Consider the following 18,042-nt stretch of genomic DNA (forward strand, 5'->3'; position numbering starts at 1 on the left):
TACAAACAGTGGGATAAAGATACGTACTCTTGGATGGGTGGGAGGGTTCAGTACTCATATAGTCTTCTGTTAAATTAGGCTATTAATGAATGCCCTCGGTGGTTCCAACAAAGTAGAGAATAAGATCAAATGAGAAAATGTGGATGGGAAAGTGCTTTGTAAACTAATGTTTTATTAATACTGTTGTGTGATGCCAGGAAGAAAGGCATGTTGCGATCAAGCTCTAGGGAGGCAGTGTTTCAGTATTTTAAAAACTTCTTGTGGAACTGTTACATTAACCTCCCCAAGGCCCAATAACTACGCTTTGACGCGAGACTCTCACAACATGGTAGAAGCTATGAACTTGGAGGGGTTTGGCCCCGAGTTCAAGCGTCCTGCTCCTTTGGCGCATGCTCAGGAGCGACTCGGGCCTCCTCGCGGGCTTGGGCAGAACACGGAGGGCGGAGTTCGGGCCACGTGGGGTCTCGTGACGTCATCTCCAGGCGCCGAGGGTGACTGGACTTGTGGGGCGCTTCCAGGGCTCCGCGGCGCTGCCGGTTTTATTCGCTGGATACCAGAGGGCGGAAGTGCAGCAGGGTTTGGCTCCGACCTCCGCGCCGGTGCTTTTTGCGGCTGCGCGGGCTTCCTGGAGTCCTGCTGCCGCGTCCCCGCAGGACAGTGTGTTAGGTGGGCAGCCTGCCCCGCCGCCCCGCCAGAGCCCGGAATCCAGGCGTCACCACCAGTGCGGGGAGCCGGAAGGAGGAGCCGTCGTTTCGGGTAGGGTACGTGTGTGTGTCCCCTTGTGTGATGAAATTCCTAGAGGAGGAGGGCTGGGGAGGGGCCAGGTAGGTGTGGTAGGAAGGAGGGGTGAAGCTGTCTGGAGGAGCGCCTGCCCGGCGGCGATGGAGGGTGAAGGTGGTTCCTCCGGGCAGAGGTGGAGTTGGTGAGACGCCGCCCCGGGGCCGGTTGGCGGGTGTGGCCTGTGGGGTCCCTCTTGGGGTACATGTCTGTTGCTTACTAAGGTAGGAAAGCGAGAGTCTAGTCACAGGCTCTAGAGTTCAGTTCAGGAACTGCATTTTTCCTGGAACACAGTTATTTAAACCTTTATTGCACAGTGCAATGTGAGTCTGTCCAAACTCGGTGGGTATGTCCTCCAAACAATTTATCTATTTACGATATTCCTTGTCTCAATAATTATATTTAGTGCTACCAAAGACATTTTCTGTTGGCAAGACACTTTTACATATTTCATTTGTACTTTGGATTATTTTACAATTATCCTGAACTTGAGGAACCTAGGAAACTGTTGGTTCTAGATTTTTCTGAGGGGTGAGTAGGCACAGCATGTCTTGAGCAGTCAGAACCCGGAGACCCATCAGGCAGTAGCTGAACTTCCAAAGCCTTCCAGAATTGGCTTGTTAGATTTCTGAGACCTTGAAACTGGATACTTGGCTCTGAACTGAACTATTGTGATTTCCGGAGGGAGTTTCTGGTTGAATTTTGAATTTGAAAATAAGGATGTTGGGCTGAGGGTAGTAGTTGAAAGGTATTTTACACCAGATTTAAGGCTGTGCTTTGATCTTCAAAGATATGCTACTTAAAATTGGGGAAAAGTGGACGGAATGGAACTGTATGGATATGGGTTTTTAAAATAGTGCACACACCTCAAGTGTGTGTTTATTTCATTAATTTCCCCCAAACTGAGTACCTCCTATGTGTTAGGCACTGGACAAAACAGTAAACAAAATAGTGGACAAAAGAATAAAAATCCCTGCCATCATGAAGTTCCACTTTGGGGATGGGGTGAGAAGACATTGATACAAAAATTAAGGTACAGTCTTTCCTATCCCTCGGCATCTTTGAGAGATTGGTTCCAGGACCTCCCTTGGATACCAAAGTCCTCAAATGCTCAAGTCCCTGATATAAAATGGTGTAGTGTTTGCAGATAACCTATGCACATCCTCCTATCTTTAGTTCAACTGTGCATTATTTATAATACCCAAGACAACTGAAATGCTATATAAATAGTTGGTATGGTGTATTGTTTGGGGAATAATGACAAGAAAGAGTCTATACATGTTCAGTACTGACTTTTTTTCTTCCCTGAATATTTTTCCATCCATGATTGGTTGAATACAAGGACGAAGAACCCATGGGTAGGGAAGCCAACTGTGTATGCCAAGTGGCCGAAAGTGCTAGAGAAAAAAACCAAAGCAGTGCAGGGGTATAGGGAAAGCCAGGAGATGGAAGTGGTGGCCATAGAAAAGATGATATTAATGTGGAGGCCTATAGATGATAAAGAAGGTTGCCGCTTGGAAAGAGCTACCACTGAAGCCCTGAGGCAGGTGCATACTAGCTAGTTTGACTGGAAAATAATGAACAAGAGGGAAAGAAGTAGTGGATACTTAGATGGAAATGGGGCCAAGTCTTTTAGGACCATGTAGGAATTTATAAGAACTTTAATTTGTACTTTGAATGAGATGGGTTTTGAGTGAGGAGTAAGTTGATCTAACTTGTGTTTTAAAAGGTCTAATTGCTGTGTTGACTGTGTGCAGCAGGTGCAGAAATAAGAGTTGTTAGTAGGCCATATTGACTGCATTTATCCAGGTTAAAGGTCAAGGTGATTACTCAGGGTAGTAATAGTGGAGGTAGTGCGAAATGACCAGATTTACTTTGAGAGCAGTTAGGTAGAAGAAGGGTGAAGGTGGACTCCAAGGGTTACAGACTGAGCAGCTGAAGAATAGCACTTGGTCGGGCATGGTGGCTCGTGCTTGTAATACCATCTTTGAGGGAATCCCCAGCCTGGGCAACATAACGAGACCCTGTCTCTACAAAAAAAAAAAAAAAATATTAACTGGGCATAGTGGCATGAGCCTGTAGTCCTAGCTACTTGGGAAGCTGAGATGGGAGGGAAGGATCACTTGACCACCTTGAGCTCAAGGTTACAGTGGCCCGTGATCCTTCACTGTAGTCCATCCTGGGTGACATCGAGACCCTGTCTCTTAAAAGAAAAAAAAAAAGGACTTTTCCACTTAGCAAAACAGAAAAGACCACAGAATGATAGTGATAGGAGAGAGGAGGAAGGAAGATCTGAAGTGGTTTTCCGTTTTGCATATGTTACAAATGGATATGTCATATGTAGTGGTATATGTGAAGCCAGGCAGTTCAAAAGGGAAGTCTGGACAGAAGATAAAACTGTGAGAGTGTAAATGTATAAGTGGTATTTAAAACCGTGTGAGAGATCTCCAAGGGAGTGGTTCAAGGACTGAGTCCTGGGGCATTTCAACATTTAGAGTTTGGAGAGATTTACAAAATTTCCTCCCACCCAGGGTGGGACTGTTGAGTAAAATTCCTCTTGAGAATCACTGATTCACAGTAAGCAGATAGAAGGAAATAGAAAGCAAGGTTATTAGCTGAGAGAGAGAGAGGAGGAGGAAGAAGTGAATGTTTGAGGGAGGAGAAGGTATGGAATAGTGATGTAGGAAAGGGGGAGAATAAATGGACTAGGGAAAAGTAGGAACACTAGGCAGTACCAAGGGCCCGGTTTTGAGGTTAGTGTTTATGAATTTAAAGGAAGACCAGCCAGCATATATTATTATTTTTTGATGTTTACGCACTTAGTCTAGTAAGTATTTGATATTTCTAGGTAGTTGGGAGTTTTGTCAACGAAAATTACTTCAGGTAGTAGGTTAGTCTTTCTTGGTACGTAGTGTGAAAGAGACTATTAGTTGTGCATTATATTGTTATCACACCGTGCCATTTTCTAAATGACTGATTGGTTAACAGATGTTATTGGTGGGCACCTACTCTGTCCCAGGCTCTGAACTAGATGCAGAAAATAGAACAGTCAAGAATAGCCCCTGCCCTCAAGAAACTTACTTCTAGTAGATTGCATCATGGGTTGGAATTTCTTTATTTCCAAGATATTTCCTTGAAATTGGATGGATGGTGATAATGGTGTAGTGTATGTAGGAGAGAGAAAATCTTTCTAAAATAACAGAGTATGCTGAATTTAAAGCGTGACTGTACTGATTTGCAAAGGAGTTTAGGGATAAAATTTCTTAAGTAGCTAGATTCATATATTTATATATTTTTTCCCCATTATTTAACAAAAATGTCAAAGCCTACTATCTGCTAACTATACTAATATTGGTGATTAGAAGGTACATATGACTAAATTTTGCTGTCAAAGAAAATTTCAATGTGGGGAGGAGCAGGAGACAGATAAGATAAACAGATAATTGCATTGCATGATATTGCATGCTATTAGAGAAGTAATTAGACTGGAGGCTGCTTAGGGGAAAGCTTCCCAAGGAGCTGATATTAAGCTTAAGAGGATTAAGAGTTGGCCCAGAGAGGATAAAAGAGTTGGCCAAAAGAGGAGGGAAAAAGTGTTCAAGCAGAGGGGCCATGGAAATATGAGGAAACTGTGTACTAAAAACATACATTGTTTATTGAGTGGTTACCAAATGTACTAAACACCTAACAGCCCTGTGAAAATTATAATTATCTTCATTTCACAAACATGAGAGTCAAAGAGGATGGGTTTGTTGTCCAAGACACGTAACTAATAGGTGGAAATCAGGGTTTAAACCCATGTCAGTCTGATTTCAAAGCCCCTTAACTATCTTATTGTATTTTGCATGCTGTCAGCATCTAAACTTCCTTTCCCTTGTTCTTTATCCCTCATTTTTCACCAGCTTCTCTTTCTTCCTTGGAAAGACTCATCTGTTTTTCACCAGTCCATGACTACCTCTATAGGTCAGGCACTCATTACTTTTTCCCTTAGTTGCTGAAATTACTTCCTGGCTAGCCTCTCTGACTCAAGGCTCTCCTTTTGTGCACTGCTACCACATAATTGTTTTTATTTTACCATTCTAAAACCTGTAGGCACTATAGGACTGGTGGATGAAATTGAGATCCACCCCTAGTCTTCTGTTTGGTGTGTTTCATGGTCTAGTCTCATTTTACTTACATTTACAGATTTGACATTAGAGGAATAATAATTGCTTGCATTTCCTAGCACTTACCGTGTGTCCATTATTGTATCAAACACTTTATGGATTTTTTTTTTTTTTTCCCCAGAACAACCTTGTGACTTGGGTAATATTAATTCCGTTTCACAAGTAAGGAAATTGAAGCTTAGTGAAGTAAAGTGACTTGCCTAAAGGTCACATGTGATGTTAAAACATGTTTTGGTATCAGCTCTTTCATTATCTAGTAATACTACTCTCAACCCAAAATTTCCTTAAAAGTTGGCACAAAAATTGCGCCTGCCCACTTAATGCCTTTGTTGATGCTATTTTGGCCTGTTAGAATATTTGTCATCTTTTCGCCTGTCCATATTCTACCCATTCTTCAAGTTCCACATCTTTTAAAATTCTTTGAACACTATAGGATGTATTAATATCTCCAACTCCCCTCTTTCCTGTGCCCCATGAAAGCTCTCACAAAGTAACATTTAATTATACCATGGACATATGGATGTTTTGGAGTTGAGAGGGATGATGGCAGTCCATATAGTATGATAGAAAGAATATGAGATTAGAAACCTGAGTTAGGATGTGGCTTCTAATTTTGGCTCTGCCATTTATTAGCCACAAGATTTTAGAAAAATCATCTGACATCCTCTTCTCAAATTTATCACTTGTAAAATGGGAGCATATAGGCTTGTGTGTATCAAGTGTGAGGTAATATAAAATGTATAGTATTTTTGGAGTTACTTGATATTTAAAGTAGTATATAATCTACTGTTATCTAATTTTTATTATCTCATCTCACCTGCTTACCTCATTTTTCGGGATTCTGTTTGGTTCTGTAATTTTATATCATACACTGTCTTTCCAACACATTCAAATTCAGTAAGCATTTTTTGAGCACCTACTGAATTCCAGATACCATTCCAAGTATCAGAGGTGAAGAGATGAATGAGATATGATCCTTCTCCCTAAGGGAATCTATTACAGTCTACTGGAGGAGACGTACAAATAAATACTATTGATAGAAACTTACAAGGGTAGAGGAAAAGTAGAGGTGCCGAGAGAAAACAAGGCGAGTTCTGCCTGAATCATGTGTAGAAGAAAGGTTATTTTGAGCTGGGTCCTAAGGGATGTTTAAGTTGGAAGACAAGGTGAAGAAGGCTGCTTTAGGGTAAGGGTACCACCAGCATGGGCAAAGGCACAGAAAGGACAGAAAGTGCATGGTATGTTTAGTAGATTTGGAGATTATACTTTGTTAAGGACTGAGGTTTTTAAAAGTCCATTGTTGTTGTTCTTCTAGCACCTACCACACAGCTAGGCATATCAAGTGATTAAATATTTGACTCTAAATTGCATATTATTAGCAATGATTACTGCAAAATTTTTAGCTTTTTTATACCTATAATTCCTACTTATATAATGCTTTTGATTATTATTAGGTTTTGAAGTCTTTAAATGTTGACTTTTAAACGTTTTTTGAGACATGTTCTTGTTCTGTAAATTATAATGGTAGATAACCTTTATAGTACGTATTATATGATGGATGTTGTTGAAGTGCTTTACATGTATTAATTCATTTAATTCTTGTATCTAATGTGGTAGGTGCTGTTTTCCCATTTTACAGATGAGAAAACAGAAATAGAGAAGTTAAATGACTTACTTGAGGTCACACTGTAAGTGGTGGAGCTGGTTTTGGGTTCAGACAGTCTGGCTCCACATTTTACATTTCTGACTCCTACTCTATAGTGCCTCTCAAGAGTAAGTTTTGTTTTATTGCCTCTTTAAAAGAGGATTATTGAAAACTTACATCCTTTAGTTTTATTCATGTATCCCTACTTTTTCTTACGTATTTTTAAAGTTAAGTGTATTCACTGGAGACATGCTTTCTTATATAATTTATTATAGGTAAATATTAATATTGAAAGATTAACATTTTAAGATCCTATAAATTTGGGCCTGTGTATTTTGAGGCAGTAAGCAGCCTCGTTTGCAGTTTTCATAAATCTGTTTTGCAGAGTTTGTTTGTTTTGCAAAATTTGTATTGGCTCTACTGCGTTATACCTGTAGCTGCCTTGGCTGAGTTAGTTCTTCCCTTTAGGTCTTGCAAAAAATATACATGTAAGCAACAATAGTATATGGGAAATAAAGTACCAATTTATCTTTCACTCGTACTTTGTACTTAAAATCCTACTGTAGAACTTTGGTAAACTTTGCTGGAACATAAGACTTTAAAACTCAAGCCTGTAGTTGGAGTCTTGAGGTGTTCTGCCTTCCCCTAAGTCTATATTTGTATCTCTTTTGGGTAGGGACTTAGAAACAGAGAGCATTGGTCATTCATTTGACTGTTCGTGAAATGTGGAAGGGAGAAACAGAAGAGAATGTCATGGAAAGAAAGAGCAGGGTGGTCCGAGTTCTTGTCTGGCAGCCTAGAAGGGAGCCACACTCACATGCATGATATTTTGGTTTATGTTGATCCCTGCCTATTAATAAACATGGCTCAAGTGGTGTCCTGGAATCTGACCAATCAGATTATTATTCCTCCTTGAGAGAACAGTGCTTGGAGAGGAGGGAAGAGCAATTGTCTTGGATTATATTTTCTATCTGCTTCTTCTGAGAAGAAAAGTAATCAATAGTGACAATACAGTGACTTCAGCTTTAAGCTTGTAATTAACTTTTGTTAAAGATTTTTATTAAAGGAACTCTTTGTCTCAAATTATTTTTCTCTTCATCATCTAAAGGTGAATCTCAGTTGCAGCTGCTGACTAACTTGATGTATCATGGCTGCAGAAACAACTGCATACCACCTTTATATCAGATTCAATTTTAGTTTTACTTATTTGTGATAACCTAGATTTCATTATTTTTTGCCACTAGTAAATTTCCTTTAAAAAGAGCAAGCTATTAATGTAATCAGGAAGTAGTATGGTCTTTCCTGTTTTCAGTGAGTTAATTTTGTGTCATTTGTAAACTTGGAAATTTTTTGCCAAATGCAGAAACTCAATAGTTGTTTGAATTTGTAGCCTAGCAGTGTGGAATGATATGAAGTTTACGTGCATGTATGTATATCGTTTGCTTAAAATAGTTGTTTTTATGGATATGTTTTAATAAAAGTTAAAACACTAACTGGACTGGACTCAGTTTAAGAACCAGAATTCTTGTTGTCTAGTACTTTTATGTTGGACATACTTTTTCCACCTCTTGCAGTTTACTTACCTGTAGATGACATTGCGTCCAGTTGACCTCCAACTTTTTCTTTCTTTGACTAATTAATTTATGACCGTCTTAGTGTACTCGGCATTGGTCAGTAGAAGTGAAAAAAAGGGAAACAAACTCCTTGAATAATTCAGTGTTAATAATTCATATTTGGCTAAACTCGTAAGATTATTTTGAATGTTTTCATAAGATACATTATGATAGATTATGAATTAGCTGCCTATCAAAGATGAGAAATATTATTTGGATAAGTATATTGAATCTTATTATCCAGGTGCCACCTGTTGAGTTATTCTAAGTGTATATTATCAACAGTATTTATTTCAGCATTTACTCATGTCGTGTATTGTGTTATTCAATTGTAGAATATTAGCATTGGAAGGCACTTGGATATTATGGAGGTCAAAAGCCATGTCCTTATACCATACCTAGAATACTGTTTTGCAGACCTAGTGCTATATTTGTGGTATAGAGAATATTCTGAGAGATCCAAGCAGAAGCATTTACTGTTTCATTGGGGACAGAGGACTGGGAGCTTGGTTTGCAGAGTAGGGATTTGAATAGGTGAGAGAGGAGCATATTAGGTAGGGGAATAGTAGGATACAGAGAAAGGTGTTTAGGGGGCCACTTTTGGTAGAAGGTTTACAAAAAGAAGTACGGTAATTAAAATGGAAGTATTGGTGGGATTACATTGTGGAGAGGATGAAATTACATTGTGGAGAGAATGAAATTTAGAATGGGGAATGGGTTTATAGAAAGATTTTTTCCCCAATGTGAAAGAGACATTTTCTAAGATGAGAGAGTAGTTTTGCAGGAAGAGAGGAAGAACTATCTGCAGGGGTAACTGCGAGAACGATCCTTTGGAGTTGGACTGTCAGTATTCATAGGGTATAGGTGAAGCTTCTCTTTAGATAAGCAGTAGACTCTTCTGGGCTTGAAAGACTGAGGCAAATATAGTTTCATTTTTGACTGTGGTTCATTACTCAAATGTACAATGAATATTACTGGTATATGTAATTTTGAATTAGTTACTTTTCTGATTCCTTTAAATAATAATTTTACATTTAGAATTTGTTGTACTTTTTTTTTGGATTTATACTAAAGATTGGCGATCACATTTTTTTTTTTTGAAGTGGATAATCTTTATGGCATTGATTTTTAAAAATAATCTTTTGTTTTCTAGCAGGTTCATTCATCCTTGCAAGGATCTGACTAATGCTCTTTATTTTATTTTCAGTTTGGCTTTGGTTGAAAAAAGAATTTAGCCTGTATGTACTGCTTTAACTACTGGAAGAATGACAGATGACAAAGATGTGCTTCGAGATGTGTGGTTTGGACGAATTCCAACTTGCTTCACGCTATATCAGGATGAGATAACTGAAAGGGAAGCAGAACCATACTATGTAAGTACATTGTGGCAAATGGGATATTTAACCTTGTCCATTTTTGTTAAAAAAAAAGCTCTAAGAACTTGGAGGCCATTATTATGTAACATTTTATATATAGCTAATTCATGCTTATTTTGGAAAAAAAATTAACATAGATAAGCATAAAGAAGGAAATATTCACCTCTAATGCTACCACTCAGAGGACAAAACCACTGTCAACATGTTGTCATGATGCTTTGTTTTCCTTACATGTATGTGGGTATGTTAATGGAATCAATCATCTATGGCGCCTTCTTGACTTTCTTTTTCTTACGCATATATTCATATATAATAAATGTATGATAATGCAATAATAAGATACGTGCTTTTTTAATAGGAAGAGATTTTGAAAATATAGGTTCAGATTGTATTCTTTTGTAGTTAAGAGATTCCAAGCAACTGTTTAACAAAGTGTTTTAATAGCTTAATGAACATATAAACATGCACACATACACACGATATGTTCACTGAGCTATTGTATGTTATATGTGAGATAATATGTAATATATATGTAATATATATTATAAATTGCTGCACCTTGACTTGCAGGTGTGAGTTAATGGATTATGTATTTTACAAACATGTTTCAAATGTCTTCTGATTTTGGTGTGCTTTGTTTCCCTTTTCTAAGTGCATGTATAATCCCAGTTTATGCCTCTGTCAGAGATGACATCCTGCCTGGTTTACTGAATAGCCCATAATAGGCAAAGATATTCTCAATTGTTGTTACTGTTTTTTCTTTTTGTGTCTCAGGTATGCATTCTAGTGTTTACCTGCAGATGATGTGGAAAAGTAGAATTGTATTTGTGATGAGGAAATGCTTCTTCTGTTTCACTTTAGTAAAGTCTGCCCCTTGCTTTCCCACTCATCTCTCTGAGAGGCAGCGCCGTTCCTTAGCCTGCCTTCGCTATGGGAAGTCAGATTACTGGAGGAAGCTACTTACCAAGGAGCCCATTCGCTCACTTTTTGGGTATAGGACTGTTGTTTTGTTTTTGTTTTTGTTTTCCTCTGTGCATCCTCAGCATCTGGCACTGGCTCTTCAAGTGGTACTGCTTAGTGCATGAATGTTTCCCCAGGCTCCTGTTGGGATTTTGTTTGAAATCATCTTTTTGGGTTTTCTTACTAGAAGTGATAGTTTTAGAGAAGTTCGGGAATCTTGTTACTGGTACTCAAGCTTATATACATGTGAATAATCTTTGGAAATATCAACCGTTTTCTGTCTAGAAAAACACCACAGTTAAAAACCAAGTATGGTCATAGTTTTATTTTTAGAAGAATTTCATTTGTTAGAGATATTTTTTCTGTTCTTGTTCTGTAACATAGGTTAGGATACCATTTTTTTTTCCCAAACGAGTTTTTGGTGTTTTAATTACAACTTTAACTTTCATTGGCTTTGTAATAGTATCTAAACCAAAGAGTGTATTTGGCCAAATTGACAACAACTGAAAAATAATTTAAGTCTGTTTATTTTTATTTATTTTTTTTGAGACGGAGTCTCGCCCTGTTGCCCAGGCTGGAGGGGGCAGTAGCGCCATCTTGGCTTACTGCAACCTCCCCCTCCTGGGTTCAAATGATTCTCGTGCCTCAGCTTCCCAAGTAGCTGGGGTTACAGGCATGCGCCATCATGTCCGGTTAATTTTTGTATTTTTAGTAGAGACAGGATTTTGCCATGTTGGCCAGGCTGGTCTCAAACTCGTGACCTTAAGTGATCTGCCCGCCTTGGCCTCCCAAAATGCTGGGTTACAGGCATAAGCTACTCCACCAGGCCTGTTTACTTTTAAATCAAACTCTAGTGTTTGACATACTTCCTGAAGTTAAATAAATTTCATGTAAAGAATACAGTATTTTTTCTTTATAGACCTGTTTAAATGTGAAAAGACTGTTGTGAGCACTAGATTGTAAGTTGTTTTCTAGTGTTTCTAATCAAATTGAAAATGGCAAGAGTGTTGAGGGTAACTGTAGGAGAAAGGATTGTCTTGTCTTGTAGGTAATTGCTTTTTTCTTGAATTCTTCCTAATTCTTCACCTAGAGAAACCTCTTATGCAGTCATGATTTGTGTTTTTGAAGACTGTTGGGTGACAGGCTTATAATAAATATAAAACAAAAAACTAGAATTTAAAACCATATGGCACAATCCAAATTTGGCTGTTTAAATACGTACGTGCATAAGTGTAAGTTAATACATACAAGGAAGACAATAAACAAAACATTAGCAATGACTAGTCTTAGAATTACAGATGAGGATTTTAGTGCCAATATAGCTGTCGTTCAGATATGTCCCTGGCTGTCAATTAAGCTTGAACATATTTTTAATATTAATATTACATATATTCCTGTCTTTTCTGCATTTTGATTTGTTGCCTCTGTGGATAATTTTTCCGCCTATATCCTGTACATGTTATCACTGAGTGTAGTATGTTTTATTTTTCAGAGAATATTGGGAAGGAAATTTGTAGAAACTGGATAACTTTTCAGTTTGTATTCTTCCGGTTATGTTCATTTAAACTGTTGCTTTTTATTTAGATTATCCAGTATAAAAACACATATACTCATTTGCATTGCTATTTTGTGACTTGTGTCTAGAAGAAATCATGGTTAGACCCATGGTCATCAATGCCATGGACCCTTAACATTAGGCAGTGATCCTTTTATGTATCCTTAGTCAGGTGTCTACCCTTTTCCACTATGACTATGTCTCTGAGCCCTGACCTCTTCCTTCACTCTTAACAGGTGACCTCACTCCCTCTTTCATGAAGAAAATAGAAATGATGTAATAGGTGTGATAGGACCTCCCTTAACTTTCTGCCACCAAATCTGCAAAACCTATCTGCAGTCACACACATTTACTTCTCTTTCCCTCCTGTTATAATGGAAGAAGTATTCTTCCTTCTAGGCAAGGCCCAGCCCTCCATCTATCTTCTGCCTTCTCAGGAGGCTGGTGGTATCTGATCTTCTCCCATCTCCACCTCTGCTTTCTCTATTTATTTTACTTTCAACTTCTTATCTGCTGGCTCCTTCACCATTTTTAATGTTGTCATAAATCCTTCCTGTCCTGAAACAACAAGCCTCTGTTGACCCCATCTCTCAACTTTGGCTTTTCCTCCATGGCTAGACTTTTTAGCAAGATTGTTTATAGTCATCGTCTGCCTTCCACCTCCTACCAGTGAGTTTTCTGTAATCACATTTTCATACTATTCCAAGAAAACTGTTCTTGCCAAAGTCACTAATGGTATCTTTTTAGCCAAGCTCAGAGTCTGTTTTGTAATTTTCATTTGTATTATCTCAGCAGTGTTTGATTTTGTTGGTTGTTTCTCCCATCTTGTGGCACTGTCCTGTTTAGCCCTGCAGTGCTCAGTATCCTTGGTTTTCCTTTTGCCTCTATGGTTTTTATGTGTGTGTGTATGTGTGTGGCCTTTTTTGCCACATCTTTCTCCTTTGTTTATTCCTTAATATTGGTATTTTTTAGGGCTCTGCTTTCTTTTTTTTTTTTCACTTCACTTTTTACCCCCTGGAGTTCTTGTCCATTTTTATGTCTTTGTCAAGCATTTATATCTTGATAGTTCCCAATATTTTTCTCCTGAGCTCCAAACCTATATATTTGTCTGCTGGAGATCCTCACTTAGATGTCTTACAGGAACTCAAACTATGTATGTTTGAAACTGGACTCATCAGCTTTCCCCCCAAGAAAATATGGTCATCTGCATTATTTTATTCCCTTCCTATTTCAGCAAGAAGAATTACTCTTACTCGAAATCTGAGACTCATCGTTTGGTGCTTCCTTCTCTCTTATCCCAGATATTTAGTTGGTACCTTACTCCAGCTGATTTTAGACCTCAGTGTCTCTCAGACTTATCTGATCCCTTTCATCCCGCACTGCTACAGCCTAGACCAGACTACTGTTTAAAAACTTATCAGGCCAGGTGCAGTGGCTCACGCCTGTAATCCCAGCACTTTGGGAGTCCAAGGTGGGTGGATCACCTGAGGTCAGGAGTTTGAGACCAGCCTGGCCAACATGGTGAAACACCGTCTCTACTAAAAATACAAAAAATTAGCCAGGTGTGGTGGTGGGTACCTGTAATCCCAGCTATTCGGGAGACTGAGGCAGGAGAATCACTTGAACCTGGGAGGTGGATGTTGCAGTGAGCCGAGATCTTGCCTTTGTACTCCAGCCTGGGTGAGAAGAGTGAAACTCCATCTCAAAAAAAAAGATCAAATTGCATGGTAGTAACCAGTTTCCTGCTTTTAGTTTTCCCTTCTTTCCGTTTTCTAGTCTGCAATTGGAGTGATCTTTTCGAAACACATATCTGATCTTGTCATTTGCTTGCTTAAAACCTTTGTGGCTTTTCTTCATTTTTAGGATCTTTAATTTAGTTTACAAGGTTCTCTATAATCTGGCCCCTGGCTTCCTCAGCACTATTCTGGCTTAACTCTCTACCTTCCTATCATATTCAGCTTCTTAGACTTCACTCAAATGTGCCCATCTTTGTTTCTCTGTATTCATTCTATGACTTTTGTCTTGCAGTGTCCCCTGTTTGGAAAAGGCAGAGGTATCTCCCACACCTACACACACCCAGACTTCCACACCACCCCTGTTCATTTCACTCCTATTTGTCTTTTGACTCTTTGCCTTAAGATATACTTCGTGTCAGGGTATCCCCTGAAACTCTAGATCAGGTTAAATTCCTTTGCTACTTGCTCTTATAACATTCTTTACTTCCTCCTTGCATTAATCACATTTGTAATTTTGTATTTTGTATCTTTTTTGCTGTCTAACCTGTCTGCTGTATAAGGGGAGGGACTCCTCTGTCTCTCTCAATGCTATATCCTCATTGCCTAGTATGATGCTTTACACATTGGAGTGGAACAGAATTCTAGTATGTTTTACTTCTATTTTTGTCCTAGAAAGGTCTCTAATTTTAAAATTGAAAATTGTTGGACAGAATAGGACTTGGCATAAAGAAATAAAATTATGGGCAACTTTTTTGGAAACATAAGTATTCCATATAATTGCATAAATATATATTCTTTTCAGCTGTGTAGATAAAAATGAATCACTTGTATCAGAGTCATGGAATACTTTATACTAGGGCTAAATGAGGAATAAGAGAATGACAGTTTCCATTGTAGCTGACAGTATTTCCAAATGGAGTTAATCTTATTCAAAGTAAAAGAACTAAGAGAACATTGAAAACATTTGTTAAGTGAAATAAACCAGACACAAAAGGACAAATATTATATGGTTCCACTTAAATAAGGTACCTAGAATAGTCAAATTCATAGAGATAGAAAGTAAAATGGTGGTTACCGGGAGCCGGGGAAGCAGGGAATGGGGAGTTACTGTTTAATAAGTAGAGTTTCCATTTAGGATGATGAAAAAGTTTTGGAGATGGATATTGAATGTACTTAGTATTACTAAACTGTACACTTAAAAATGGTTTAAATGGTAAATTTTATACTAGGTATATTTTACCACATTGAAAACAAAGAACTTAAACCAATGAAATACACCTAAGAAAAACAATGAGTAGTATATATAGTCTGCAGGTAAAAGGCAAGAAGATGATGTCGTTTCATGTTGTTTTCATTTTTATTTGTTTAAATATTTCCTAAGTAAATTGTATCTATATGTACTATAGAATAGTCATTCTTAAATCTTAGAGTGATTTCTTAGTGTTAATATGGATATATTAGTTAAAGATTACTCCCACAGGCCAAACAGAACAGAAGAATGCAGCTACATTTCAATGTGGATTCTGCCTTAAAAATGAGTATTCTTTTAAAATTACAGTTGTTGACTCTGCCTCACTTAACCTTTGGCATCTCTGACTCATTCAGTAAATATTTATTGTGTGCCTCCTTTAAAGCAGGCACTATTTTGGGCAGTGGAAATGTAGCATTGAACAAAACAGACAAAAATTCCTGTCTTAATGGAGGTTATAATCTAATGTTCTTTTTTCCTTATTGTAAAGAAGATTTTATTTCATAAAAATCATTGTGAGTTCTTTAGCAACTTTGAGTGAAGCCAAGGCATGTAGTACAACACTCTCCAAAATCGGGAGCTGATATATCCATACCCATTAGCTGTGGTGTTTCTTCCCTCCTACTGTCTCCATAAGTTAATATTATTTTCTACAGAATAGATTACTATGTAATGCCCAATAATCACTTTTAAATTAAAGTTCAGGATTTACTAATAGAGACCTTATTAGACTAATAGATTATACTTACATATTTTTTGAAAACAGCTAATTTGCCATGCTGTTATGCTTTTTTAAAGAGACTTTAATGTCACATCTGTATTTGTCATTTCTGAAAGAATACAATGAATGTTTTCTCTGTCATTTATTTAAGAATAGCATGATATTGGCAAGTTATTTAAAAGTAAAACAGGGGCGATAATACTTCCTCTGGGGGGAAAAAACTGCTTTTTCTTACATTAAATAGTAAGAATTCCTTTTTCTTCACTAATCACAGTTATCTCTTTATAAAAGAACAACTCATAGTCTATTCAATGCATAATACTATTCAACAGCTTTTTCATAGTATTTAGTACCTTGTATTCCGTGCTGGAGCATGCCAACTGTCTCCCTCCCATACCCCTGTACTCTGTAGCCCCTAGGATCAATGTCATGTTCTCCTACCTAGATGGGACCTGTTATCTTGGACTTCCATGATTAGATAGAAATTCCTTCAACCAGAATATCTCTTTTTGTATATATTTGCCAGCTTAGTAGTTCCACTTGATTTATTGGTCAACAGATATCACCTTGAATAAAGAGCATGAAAGATCATGCAGTTATAAAAGCAGCCAAAAGAATAACAAAGCAGTTTTATCAGCAAAAGAAGTCAGACACTTAGGAAAGCAAGAAATGACTAGAGTGTCTACTGCAAAGGAGGAAAACCATAAATTTTTGCCAACCTCCTTCTTTTATCTAATTGTCGGTTCTTTATATAAATCATGATTGATTTTCCAAAACACTCTTCCTGTTTTATTTTTGGGTACCTTTTGTGGGGAAAAAAACACTGACCAGGTTCTTCATACTGTTTTTGTTAAGGCTTTACCTAGCCCAGCATTCTTTCTCATCCTTCAAAACATGATGGACTGGTTGAGAAGATTTGATTGATAAGTCAAGGTATACTTTAAGACTCGAGTTGATTATCTTCTTAGAACAGTTTAATTGACTCAGATGAATCATTTTAATTTTTAAGTTAAATTTGATAGAACCAATAAGTATCTTAAATAGTATGACATCTAATTACATTTTTATTTAGTGTTATAGAAAGTTGTAGATAGATTTGTGTTGATGATTCTGGGCATTTATGTGGTAAGCTGTGCTTAAAGTAATGACCCCGTAAGAAATATTAAAACATCTTAACCTTTAAGCTTTGATCTTCTATAAAAAGCAGTTGACTTTGTGTGGGATGTTCAAAATAATGCAAAGAACACGGCTGTTTTTCCTTAAAATTCAAAAACCTTAGTATTTTTTAAAAATAATAACTAGTAAATAAATACGATTTTACAAATTTTCATTTCAGTTGCTTTTGCCAAGAGTAAGTTATTTGACGTTGGTAACTGACAAAGTGAAAAAGCACTTTCAGAAGGTTATGAGACAAGAAGACATTAGTGAGATATGGTTTGAATATGAAGGCACACCACTGAAATGGTGAGTGAATTTTTCTGCATTATTAAGCATTAAGTATATACTAGCTTTAAAAAGGTATAGTGTGCCCTGAAACAATTGTAAAAAAGTTCTACGAGGATAGACATCATTAGTCTAGCTCATACAATACATGAAGTTTAGACTTATTAGAATACGTTATTGAAAATATTTCTGCCTTCTGTTTGGATGCATGGATGACTGGACAGCTTCATATATTTTTAGCAATAGATTTTTGTATGGTACAATAAGAATATATTTGGTTATGGGCTATTTTCAGACATATTTAAAACTCCCTTATGAAAAGTCATCTCTTGACGCTATTCAGTTTTATTTCTGTCACCAAAATATTTATAACATCTTTATATACATGATTACCTTAAGTGGCATTGTTCACACTGATTGCCATATTTAGTTGACCACTATGTCAGAAGCACATCTTAACTAGGCTTAGTTTAGAGTATTTAAAATATATTGATTTCCTTTTTACGTGAAAAATAAATTTGATGTTTTACATTTTTAAGAAGAGTATTGAACTGATAAGAACAGATACTACACTAATCCCAGCACTTCGGGAGGCCGAGGCTGGCAGATCACCTGAGGCCGGGAGTCTGAGACCAGCCTGACCAACATGGAAAAACCCCATCTCTACTAAAAATACAAAATTAGCTGAGTGTGGTGGCGCATGCCTGTAATCCTGGCTATTCGGGAGACTGAGGCAGGAGAATTGCTTGAACCTGGGAGGTGGAGGTTGCGATGAGCTGAGATTGCGCCATTACACTCCAG

The 18,042-nt window shown here is 37.5% G+C and overlaps 1 protein-coding gene across 5 annotated transcripts in view; it reads left to right on the forward strand.

The window, feature by feature from the left end:
• Nucleotides 1-466: 466 nt before the first annotated feature.
• ATG5 (autophagy related 5) overlaps nt 467-18,042 on the forward strand; it is a 152,881-nt gene continuing 135,305 nt past the window's right edge. For 2 of the 5 annotated variants that reach the window (XM_011996073.1, XM_011996075.1), the window contains exons 1-3: nt 467-761; nt 9,409-9,574; nt 17,135-17,262. In XM_011996073.1, the coding sequence (XP_011851463.1) occupies nt 9,467-9,574; nt 17,135-17,262 (236 nt within the window). In that variant the 5' untranslated portion in view covers nt 467-761; nt 9,409-9,466. Of the gene's footprint in view, nt 762-844; nt 1,002-9,408; nt 9,575-17,134; nt 17,263-18,042 lie in introns of those variants that run through there. The other 3 variants (XM_011996076.1, XM_011996077.1, XM_011996074.1) reach the window with 2 other exon arrangements.

This window comes from Mandrillus leucophaeus, unplaced genomic scaffold, assembly GCF_000951045.1.
Source record: "Mandrillus leucophaeus isolate KB7577 unplaced genomic scaffold, Mleu.le_1.0 Scaffold501, whole genome shotgun sequence".
Lineage (NCBI taxonomy): Eukaryota > Metazoa > Chordata > Mammalia > Primates > Cercopithecidae > Mandrillus > Mandrillus leucophaeus.